The 12,209-nt window shown below is 41.2% G+C and overlaps 1 protein-coding gene across 3 annotated transcripts in view; it reads left to right on the forward strand.

The window, feature by feature from the left end:
- Nucleotides 1-12,209, forward strand: part of GPD2 (glycerol-3-phosphate dehydrogenase 2) — a 304,438-nt gene that overhangs the window by 146,960 nt on the left and 145,269 nt on the right. For all 3 annotated transcript variants that reach the window (XM_089659673.1, XM_089659690.1, XM_089659682.1), the window contains exons 12-13: nucleotides 1,468-1,599; nucleotides 6,382-6,540. In XM_089659673.1, coding sequence (XP_089515799.1) covers nucleotides 1,468-1,599; nucleotides 6,382-6,540 — 291 coding nt within the window. The remainder of the gene's footprint in view (nucleotides 1-1,467; nucleotides 1,600-6,381; nucleotides 6,541-12,209) is intronic.

Raw genomic sequence — 12,209 nt, forward strand, 5'->3', positions numbered from 1 at the left:
AGTAACACGTAGTGAGTAAAGTACATGGACTGTCATTTCTAACATCCTTCAAAATATGTTGTTTATCTGGCTGTCTGACTTCAATACTTTCTGAGCCACTGATCAGGTGACAGTCTGCATACCTCTTCCAAGTCAGTGACTCATGAAGTACTGAAGCCATTGGATCAGAATGAAAGTCTGGTGGCTAGCATTTTCAAAATAAGAGGTCTGCAAACTATTTTCGCACTGCCAACAAGTTACTGTATCAAGGAATACTGTACACCAGGATGCCACAATTTTTTTTCTTTTTATTATATAATGGCCAGCAGGATACAAATTGTTGTGTCTAGGGAAAGGGCCCGTTCACATGTGTGCGCTGTGGCAGTGCGCTAAAATGTGGATCTTAACATGTGTTGCCCTAAGGTATGGCAACGCACCTGCTCTTTGTACTTGCATTGCGGTGCCATTCATTGCAAATGACATCCCATCTCATTATACAGTAGAGCTTAACACACCGCAGTTCACCGCAACACATATACAGTGTGCTGTTTTACACAGTGTTTTCAAATAAGAGTTATGTACGTTTTTTCATCCATTGTGCTTTGGCAGTCCAATTATGTTGAATGGGCTGTCTCAACGCAACACACATTATTGTGTGCCATAACACACTGAAAAATGCTTAAATTTTAATGTTCTTTTTTTGATTCCCATTATATCTATGGGACAGGAGGGAAGGTAAATCTCGGGGCACAAAAAAGAAAAAATACCTGAAAGGGGATCTAATGCTTCCCTATTCTTAAAAACTGAAGAATAAAATGTACTGTCTTTATATATATACTTTTAAAAAACTTCAAAATGATAATATTCTTTTCTGAATTCATATGGTATTTCTATATCATCTTCCAAAGTCGCAAAACATTGTCAGCTTAGTAAAGTTTGTCTGCATGCTCTACCACCAGGGGTTAGTCACGCATCGACAAACTGTATGTAATGCAAAACAATTCATCCGCAGCTCATTTTGTGCCCAAAGTCATTTTTCGAAAGTTTGATATGTTTTAATTATTTGACAAACGCCATCTCCTCAGAAGAGCTAGCTTACAGAAATTAGCATTCAGATCTCTTTTTCTTACCCCCCTCTCCCTTCTCCACGCTGTCCATGACGGTCCCATCTCCATGACATCTAATTCCAACAATACATTCGTTAAATGTGATCACAGTTGCAAAAAGTAGTTGACGCGTCATTAGTCACAGTTACATTGATACATGCATATAGTAGTGTAAGTGCTGGCCTAAGCGTTCACAACACAAGTCGTCTCCTCCCACACAATCAAGATTTAATACCCTCTTCAGTCTGTTTGATAAAAGCTTTGGGAATTTGACATAAGTAGCATGCTTTTTTTTTTCTCTTCTCCTGCTGTGCTCTGGGGAGCAGAAGGAGGAGAAGATGGAGTGTGAAGTGCATAGTAAATTGTTGATGCTGTCCCACAGGTTGCCCAGCATCTAGCTGCCACCTACGGTGATAAGGCATTTGAGGTGGCAAAAATGGCTACAGTTACAGGGAAGAGGTGGCCGATTGTCGGGAAGAGGCTGGTATCTGAATTTCCCTACATCGAAGCTGAGGTTTGTGCAATACTTCTTTATTACTTTTTGCTGTTGAACAAAAAGTCACACTGTGGTTAAAAATAGATGTAAACCCTAACTGAAACACTGTTTTTAATGCACTGTGTATCATAAACAATTGCTTTTTTAAAAATAATTTTTGTTACAGGTACTCATGTAGCACTGTCAATTTATGCAGCGCTTTATGTATTTTATGTTGTACTTTCACATTGTCCCCTGCCCTCAAGGAGCTTACAAACTAAAGTCCCTAATTCAAATTCATACATACACATATCGGGGCCAATTTAGACAGGAGCCAATTAACCTACCAGCATGTCTTTGGCATGTGGGAAGAAACCAGAGTACCCAGAGGAAACTCACACAGGCACAGGAAGGACAAGCAAACTGCAGGCAGGTAGTGCCGTGGTTGGGATTCGAACCAACAACCCTAGTGCTGCTAGGTGGAGGTGGTAGCCACTGTTTGCTTAATTTTTTTCATTGTTGCATCTCAGTTTAGCTGGTTTCATTCAGTCTTTTTTGCAGCCACTTCCTGTCTACGTGCACTCAAAGAATGCCTGCATGGCACTTCTCAGGACAGGCTTCCCGATGGAGACATCATTGGACTGTGCCTGCATAATGTGTCTTGAAATGGCCACTTGTAATCTGTATCAGAATCCTATATGATAGGGTGACCACAGGAGCACAAGTGAGAAACCGAGGCAAAGTGTTTTCACCCCATAAAAGGAAGTGCTTGCAAAAAGACCTCCATGGCTGGGTCATCAAATAATCTTCTGATTTATTAGGACAAAACCCATAGTGACAAGTGAGAAAACATCTGTCTTTGAGTGCACTATAAGAATACTTTGCAAAGAAAAACTTCTCTTAGCTTAGTGAATGAAGTCATGTTCTGCTGACCTCAATCAATCATGTGCGAGCAAAAATCCTGATATATTATTTTCCTTGTCCATGATGGAGTATTCCATGCTTAAATGCGTTATCATGTTTCAGGGTCATCCATGCTAAATGTATTAGCATATTGTTCCAATTTTTTTAAACCCCTACCTAAATAGTTTTGAGTTCTGTATATTTCAGATACCCACCCAGTGAATCCAGCGTTGTCCAGCTGAGATCCTCTTCTCTTTTGGCAGCACTCCCTCGGTCCTGCACCGCCATGTTCTGCTGTTATGTCATTGAGAGGCTGCTTTCTGCTCCGTGTTCAGCTGGCGCGCCTCCCGATGATGCACCACTAAGACCGCCCCCTCTATCTTTACTGAACAGAGGGCTCTGCATCCTGGAATATGTGAACTGCATATCTCAGGAGGCAAAAGGAGAACAGTGCACATCATTTACCTAGGCAAATGATGTGGGGAAAGGGGGGGTATCAGTGCTAGACAGTTTATTAAATAAAAAGGGAAAATGAAGAAAAACAACATTAATCCTGAACAGGATGGGAGGAGGGGTGAAGAGGAGGGATCGTGTTTCAGAGGGTGAATATCCTCTTTAACCTCCCTAGCGGTGTGATTATGTCAGTATTTCTGTGCTCAAAGCGGTACATTTTTTTGCATGGAAATATGTATTTTTTTTATTGTAGGCCTGTAATTTTTAGGCATAACTCACTGAAATCTGTCCAAACAAGAGTCTAGTAAACATCCCGGGTATGTTAAAATTTGAAACACGAAATCATAAATTATAATTTAATAAATAATCATAAAAAATAATATAATAAATTTCAATAATATAATCATACCAAAAACACTGAAATTTGAAATATAGCGCCAAGTTCGCACATCACTGAGCAAAGTCGCAAAATCGTTTTCAGTGTCTGATGACGAATTTCCCCACGAATCATTATCACTCAATTCTGCAAGTAGTTCTAATTTACTATCGCTGTTTTCTAAAACCGCTTTTGACCTAAAGAGATGCTTTTTGGACGCCATGGACATTTCTCAGTTTCCAGACAGTAAAAATGCAGGCAGGGCACAGAACAAAGCACTAGGGACAAAATGTATGTGAAATGGTTTGATACAGTAATGTTTTACTATGTGATTTTAGTATATTTAGTGAATGTCACTTTTTGACATTTTTAAATTTCCCGCCGTTCCGTCCCCATACGTCCTGACGTCTCAGGGAATGGAACCCAGAAGGCATCGGCCGGAGGACATTGCCAGGGACACTGCAGGAGGGACATCGCGGGAGCGAATGACAAGGTAAGTGAAGAAGAGATCCCGGAGCAACGCTGCAAGGTATTCCCGAGTGTAGCTCAGGGTTACCGCTTGTGGTGCTGAAACTTTACCCCGAGCTACGCTCGGGAATACCGCCAGGGAGGTTAAGCTAAGTAAAAATTCACTTTGCAAAGTGAAAATGCTCTACTTCTTCAGTAAGCCAAGCATTGTCTATCTGCCCTGTACAAATGAGAATGGAAATACTCTTGTTTCTGTGCAGTGTGTTTAGTTTCTGTTATTCAGGGAAAAAAAATAAACATTTGTCAGTAATTGGGAATTTTGATTAGTTACTCTGTCAGTATGTTTCTCAAATTAGCGCCCGTTCACAAAGCCGTAGGAGTTATTTTGCATGCGTTATTGCACTTCATGCTCATTTTAACATTGAATCCAAGTTAGTTCAGAAAAATAAATATTGCATTAATGGGAATTTTTTCAGCATGAAAAAAAAAAACAAACGAAAGTCTTTATTTCACATAAATATTTTAACAGGGGGGATAGGGGTGAGAAGTTCTTATCATGTGACCACGTGATTGAGAGCTGGTCCCATAGATGCATATGTGCAGCATGTGGGCATTAAAGCCCCCTCTCTTTGCCACCACACAAATGCCTTAAGTTAGTGGCAAGAGGTTAATGCAGATTTATTTATTTCACGTAAAGCAATTGAATTAAGGGGACCTTTTATAAATTAATTTTAAAAAATTAATATTTTTTTCTCCCTAGGGTCTCAATGAGTTTTATTTGCTGTTGGGTGAGGCAGCAATCTTGGGCAGGCAGAGTAGGATATTCATTCTAGGGCCAATTTTGAACAGAAGACAATTAGCATGTCTCTAAAGTTTGAGGAGAAGCCACAGTACCTGGAGGAAACCCACACAAGCACATGGAGAACACGCAAACTCCATGCAAATAGTGTCTTAGCTCAAACTGAAGCAAAAGTGTCAACTGCTAAACCACTGTTCATTATTAGAATATAATGCACAGAAATTTAAAACACTGCACACTAGGCTTTTGTGAACTGTGGCTTTTGTGGAACTAGAAGTATTGACTACTCACAGTACATGCATTATTATTATTATGCAGGATTTATATAGCACCCACAGTTTGTGCAGCACTTTACAAAATGAAGGTAGACATTACAGTTACAATACAATTTGGTACAAGACGAAGCAGAGGGCCCTGCTCGTTAGAGATTACAATCTAAGAGGAAGGGTTGAGTGATACAAAAGGTAATAGCTGTGGGGGATGAGCTGATGGAGGAAATAAAAATCAGTTAACTAATTAGAACTTGGATAGGCTTCTTTAAATAGAAGGGTTTTCAGGGATCTTCTAAAGGTAGATTAGAAGATGGACAGATTGGGGTAGGGAGTTCCATAGGATGGGAGAAGTCCTGGGGGCGAGCATGGGAGGAGGTGACACGGGGAACTAGAGAGCAGAAGGTCTTGGGAGGATCGAAGAGAGCGGTTTGGTTGATATTTTGAGACCAGGTTGGTGAGGTAGCTGGGGGCAGAGTTGTGGATGGCTTTGTAAGTTGTTGTTAGTATTTAGAATTTTATTTGTTTGGCGAGTGGATGCCAGTGGAGGGATTGACAGAGAGGGGTAGCAGACACTGAACGGTTGGTAAGGTGGATGAGCCTGGCAGCAGTATTCATGATGGACTGGAAGGGGGATAGCCTATGTAAATGTAAGCCAATGAAGAGGGAGTTGCAGTAGTCGAGGCGAGAGATAGCCAGGGAGTGAGTTAGAAGCTTTGTGGTATCATTGGTTAAAAAGGGGCATTATCTAGAGATGTTGCGGAGGTTGAGGCGGCATGATTTGGACAAGATTGGATGTCTGGCCTGAATGGATAGTTCAGAATCCAGGCTTACCCACACATGGTGAATGAATACTATCTACACTTAATTCAAATCTACAAGCATCCTCTAGTGTCCAAAAGCCATCACTGGAACAGTATAATTCTTATTTTGCCTGTATGTGCCTGTATCTCTAGAGAGCAATGGCTATTTTGCAGTGTTTAGATAAGGGTTTCTCGAGAAGTTGCTCGGGGTTCCTTGGGCAATGAGCAATTTCTGCCTCTCAGATAAGTTCCTACTGACACCATTGATCTATTTAGCTATCTGTAAGGGGCTAATTCTTCCTAATGAGCACAAGTGCAAAGAGCATTCTTCCCACTGGCCATCACACTAATGTATCATGAATTGTAGATATAGTCATTTTTAGCATGGGTTTCCTGAGACTTGAAAGTTATTTCTAGGGTTTCTCTGTGTTAAAGGTTGAGAAAGGCTGGTTTAGATATTGCTTGGCATTCCCAAAATGCAGTGTGTCAGCTGTCGGTGAGAAAGCATGATATGTTGGACCCAGAAACCAATGGCACAGGTGTGAAGTACACCTGCAAAACATAGCAGTTAGCACCTAGGCACAAGTACTCTTTGAAGCCCCCGGTCTGAATTGTGAAGAGTAGCAGCATAATAGATGTACATAGATTGGATAGTATGACACAGAATATGACTAAAAACTTGCTTGTGAAATGTTTTGCTTTATCAAATGAGGCAGCTGCTGATCTCATATATTGGGGATTCCGTCACAGGTGAAATATGCATTAAAAGAGTATGCCTGCACTACCATCGATGTCCTCTCTCGCCGTACCCGCTTGGCTTTTCTTAACGTCCAGGCTGCAGAAGAAGCTCTGCCACGTATTGTGGACATTATGGGAAAAGAACTGAACTGGAAGGAACAAAGGAAAAAGGTAGGAGAAACCACCATTAATAAAGCAGAATGAAAAGTATTTCTATGTAATATATATGAGAGGTGATGTATAAGAACAGTTTATTGATATTTGATATGCTTTGTTTTTCACTGTTCCTGCTGAGTTTTTGTATTCCATATGTAGGAATGAGTAAAGCTGCTGTGCAGGTGAAATATTGTAATTTAAAGAGCACTTTCACAGGAGTAATACTCTGTAACCACCAATGCAATCCATCAAATGTACCACTGTGATCAATTCAAAAATCTCACACAATTTATGTTAACCAGATATTCAGCTTGCATCCAGCTGTTTTCTAATGATATAAAGGGACCAGAATTAACATATTATGCTGTTAAAGCTACAAATCTGCCTATGTTAAGCTGAAAATATGGAAAAACTGCAGAGTTAGAAGATACCATTAGAGAAAACAATGTGTCAAGTGAAACAAATCAGTAGATGGACAAAGAGAAAGGTAGCTGAAGTTATATGTGCATCTTTCCTGCTTCCAGGCTGCCTATTGGTTCCTTAATTTGATGGTTGACCTCACTTGACCATACTGTCCAATAAGAATGCTTGTGAGTGGGGGAGGGCATGGCCTCAACTTTGAGTATAACTTCAGCTGCATACTTGGATCTATTGATGATTTTGTGGTGAGATTAAGTCCTCATGCACACTGGACGTTTTTACAGCTTCTGTTTTTGGCTTTTGATGTTTTTTTCTACAGCCAATAAACTCCCAGCATATTATCCTATGTGTCCATGCACACATAGACAATAATCAGCGGTTTTTGGCAGGGGCGTTTTTTCGCTGGAAAAAACCCCCAGAACTAGTGGGTTTCTAGTTTTTTAGCTGTAAAAATACTCTAATGCTGAAAAACGCCACTAAACACTAATGCAAAAATGCTAAAAAACACTGAAAAAATGTTTTTAACATGACTTTACACAGCTAATGTTACCAGCGTTATTAAAAGTGTACATGGAGCCTTACACAGATTGTAAGCTCTGCTTATGCCATCTTTCAATATAGCTCAGTTTGAATTGCCCAGGGTTTAATTTAAACAAATGAAGTTGTAAATAGCTACATAATAAATAGCACACCAGTGGTCTGTTTATCAGTAAGTTTCTGTTCAGTACTATCCTTGTTTGAGCAGTTCTAAATACACAGACATGAGATCTGATTTTTTTGTTTGTGTGTGAGAGAGAACATCTTGGTCAGCGAGTCTTTCTTACTACTACATTGTTGAAAAGAAGGTAGAAGGAATGCTGTTCTGCATTCTGCATGACCTGCCTGCTGGCTCCATACAGGTAGAAATACTGGACTGACATAATGAGTGAAGAGTAAAAAAATTTGCATCCTGCGCTATTTGGAACAATAAACTCTACCTATTAAGAGTGAATTGCCTCAATTCATGAGTTGTATAATCTCTCTATGTCAGAGGTCCCCAACCCCCAGTGGCTCAGGCCACACAGCAGGGGGTTGACAGCAGGCAGAGTGAGCAAGCACAACCTGAACTGCTATCCTCCGACCACCACAGAGTGCTCGCTCCCCTTCTCCTCTTCTCCTAGCATCACTACTCCCTTCCCTCTCTGTCTGTGGTCAGGGAGGAGAGCTGTGGCAGAATCTCATAGAACACTGATGAGGACCACCCCCCTCCTCCATACCTAAAGAATCTTTACAACTGAGAATAATTAGAGCTCAGGGATACTCAATTAAGTGGAACTGAACCAGAGCCTTCCCCAAAATGTTGGCAAAAAATTTGAATCACACAATTGTCTAAAATATCTTTGTATGTTGTATTATTAAAAGTAACCATTACTGTAAACATCTGAACTCAATAATTTGGTATGGTGTTCACATAGTTTTGGCCACATAGGTAGGTGATATAGTTAGGTATCCACAAATTTTTGGACATGTGGCCATTTTGCACAAGGGCCTCTTGGGACATAGGGACCAATTTCTACTTGATGTGGATAAGAGGTTTGCTGTCATCTAGAGCTGGATGTAGCTCACTTCTATCTATTTGTCACTTAATGTCCAATTAATAGATGTTTTTACTTGATCATCAGTTGAATGAGTCCAAAAATTGGTCTTGCACAAAAGCCCTTTGGTGACACAAAAATTCAGTAATGAAAAAACCAAAGCCTGGGGATGCCATCATGGTCTCCTGTATATGTTTACATTTACACATCCAATAAGATACGAGGCTTTTCAGATTTTATTGACGGTGTGACATAAATGTACAGATTTGAGTAGCTGAAATGTGACCTGTAGCAATATGTAATCGTAAATTTAGTTCATTCCTTGTCATTAAAGAAATAAGGTAGCCAGAGACAGATGGTCACAAATTAGCATCTGAAGGATCTAGCTTCCACTGGAAGTGGCACCTGGGTGCTAATAAGATTTTGTCACCTATATGTAATCAGACTTTGCCATCTTCCTGACGCTTAAAAGAGAAACGCAGACGTTTCGGCATCATGACGCCAGGGGGGCTCCGATCTGTCTAGAGAGCTCTAAAAGTATATACATACATCAAAGGAGTATGTTTCATCCCTCATAAAAGCTAAAATATTAGTTGCAGAGAGATGAAAATACTTCCTTCTGATGGGGCACTCTGTAGGCTACATCGGCATATAAAAACTATATTTGTGGCCTATGTAGAATGCCAGGAAAATGCAGGAAATGGTTATGTGGCGCTGGAGTGCGATAACAAAACAGTGATTAATACTGTCGCGATCGGACTGATGCGCTGTTGTTGGAAATTCAATCCCTGACTTGGTGATTCAAGCCGCTCTTGGTCCAATTGACTTTGGGCAGTTCAGCACCCAGAGCAGCCTGTGGGCGGGTACAGGAACACCCCCCAGAGTCAATTGGCCAAGAACTAATGTCCCGCCTACGTCCATATCCCCATTAATTGAGGACCCGGACATTGGGACATGGTGATTCGTATGGAGCTGGTTCGATCGACTAACGGGTTACAGACTCTCTGACTTGCTCCAGTCGCAGGGTAAGTCTTGGTAAAAGTTTTATTCCTTTTTTTTATTCCCTTTTATTTTATAGTGAATAGTCTATGTGTGTCTTCTTGTATTTTTTGGAACTTTTTATATTTTGTACATATTTTATGCACTGCCCACTTTCGGGATATTAAATCTTAAAATTAATAAGTGACTTCTGAGTATTTAAGCACGGGCTTATATCTTTAGAGAGATTACATTGTATTGTATTTTAGTGCCTTTATATGCCCGGTCAAGCTCATTGCCAATCTGTATGCAATTGCACTGCATCAGACCATTCTGCGGATAAACTGTTGGGTGGTGGCAAGCTACCATTTGTGGTGTGTTTGGTGTGGGGTTGTGTGAACAGTGGAAGAGTGATTAACACCAGGGTTCTGTCTTGTAGGATAGCTGGAGGGATCCTAGAAGGGTGTGTGATTGCTAGGCTGCTCTTCAACCCTAGTTAGTGCATCAGATTGTATGTAAGATTTGTATCTGCCAGTGTGTGGTCGGTTGACTGGATTGCAGTGGAGTCTCCCTCCAGTGGTGGCCAAGAGGTAGTACGGGCTGTGAAAGGATATCACTGCCGGTCTTATATACGTTTATATATTCAAAGTTAAGTCCCCCTTATTCCCTCTTACCCCAAGTCACGGCCGCATGTGCGTGCCTTGGTTAGCTAGTCGCTGTGGGCGTGGCGTGTGGGTGAACCCATGACAGATGGTGAAAAGCTTTAGCCACTCAATGCCTAGCATTTAGAACCCTTACCATTCTTTTCTCATTGCAAAGCATGTTATATTTGTCTACCTTCTGTTGAGGGTTTTTAGGTAATAGGGTTTTATAATAATGACTCCAGTCTTGGTATAGTATATACAGTATCTCACAGAAGAGCGTACATCCCTCACATTTTTGTAAATATTTTATTATATCTTTTCATGTGACAACACTGAAGAAATGACACTTTGCTACAATGTAAAGTAGTGAGTGTACAGCTTGTATAACAGTGTAAATTTGCTGTCCCCTCAAAATAACTCAACACAGCCATAAATGTCTAAACCACTGGCAACAAAAGTGAGTACACCGCTAAGTGAAAATGTCTAAATTGGGCCCAAAGTGACCACCATTATTTTCCAGCACTGCCTTAACCCTCTTGGGCATGGAGTTCACCAGATCTTCACATTGGAGTCCTCTTCCGCTCCTCCATGACGACATCACAGAGCTGGTGGATGTGAGACCTTGCGCTCATTCACTTTTTTAATTTGAGGATGCCCCACAGATGCTTAACAGGTTTAGGTGTGGAGACATGCTTGGCCAGTCCATCACCTTTACCCTCAGCTTCTTTAGCAAGGCAGTGGTCATCTTGGAGGTGTGTTTGGGGTCGATATCATGTTGAAATACTGCCCCGGGGCCCAGTCTCCGAAGGAAGTGGATCATGCTCTGCTTTAGTATGTCATAGTACATGTTGGCATTCATGGTTTCCTCAATGAACTGTAGCTCCCCAGTGTCGGCAGCACCAAACCATGACACTCGCACCACCATGCTTGACTGTAGGCAAGACTCTCTTGTCTTTGTACTCTTCACCTGTTTGCCGCCACACACGCTTGACACCATCTGAACCCAATAAGTTTATCTTGGTCTCATCAGACCACAGGACATGGTTCCAGTAATCCATGTCCTTAGTCTGCTTGTCTTCAGCAAACTGTTTGTGGGCTTTCTTGTGCATCATCTTTAGAAAGGGCTTCCTTCTGGGATGACATCCATGCAGACCAATTTGATGCAGTGTTGGCGTATGGTGTAAGCACTGACAGGCTGACCCCCCACCCCTTCAACCTCTTTAGCAATGCTGGCAGCACTCATACGTCTATTTCCCAAATACAACCTCTGGATATGAAGCTAAACACGTGCACTCAACTTCTTTGGTCCATCATGGTGAGGCCTGTTCTGAGTGGAACCTGTCCTGTTAAACCGCTGTATGGTCTTGGCCACCGTGCTGCAGCTCAGTTTCAGGGTCTTGGCAATCTTCTTCTAGCCTAGGTCATCTTTATGTAGAACAATAATTCTTTTTCTCAGATTCTCAGAGAGTTGTTTGCCATGAGGTGCCATGTTTCACTCTCTCATACTGGTCACTGGAAGTTAGAGTGATAACACCAAATTTAACACACCTGCTCCCCATTCACACCTGAGACCTTGTAAAACTAACAAGTCACATGACAGCGGGGAGGGAAAATGGCTAATTGGGTCCAATTTGGACATTTTCACTTAGGGGTGTATTCACTTTTGTTGCCAGCAGTTTAGACATTAATGGCTGTGTGTTGAGTTATTTTGAGGGGACAGCAAATTTACACTGTTATACAAGCTGTACACTCATTACTTTACATTGTAGCAAAGTGTCATTTCTTCAGTGTTGTCACATGGAAAGATATATTAAAATATTTACAAAAATGTGAGGGGTGTACTGACCTCTGTGAGATACTGTCCATTGTATCAATAGGGTTGTAGCTGTCTTTTGTTGGAAGGAAGGGCTTGTGGCACAAGCTTTGCAAGCGTGCAACCTGCCATAGAAGTGGATTTGTATAAGGTCCATAGGACTCCTTATTCAGTTATCTTAAGTGAATGATAATCTGACCTGTAGAACATACTGCCAGTTCAGATTTATCAGTTTGTTGGTGGAGCAAATTCATA

Source organism: Staurois parvus, unplaced genomic scaffold, assembly GCF_062004578.1.
Source record: "Staurois parvus isolate SC_StPar_1 unplaced genomic scaffold, SC_StPar_1.0 ptg000031l, whole genome shotgun sequence".
NCBI lineage: Eukaryota > Metazoa > Chordata > Amphibia > Anura > Ranidae > Staurois > Staurois parvus.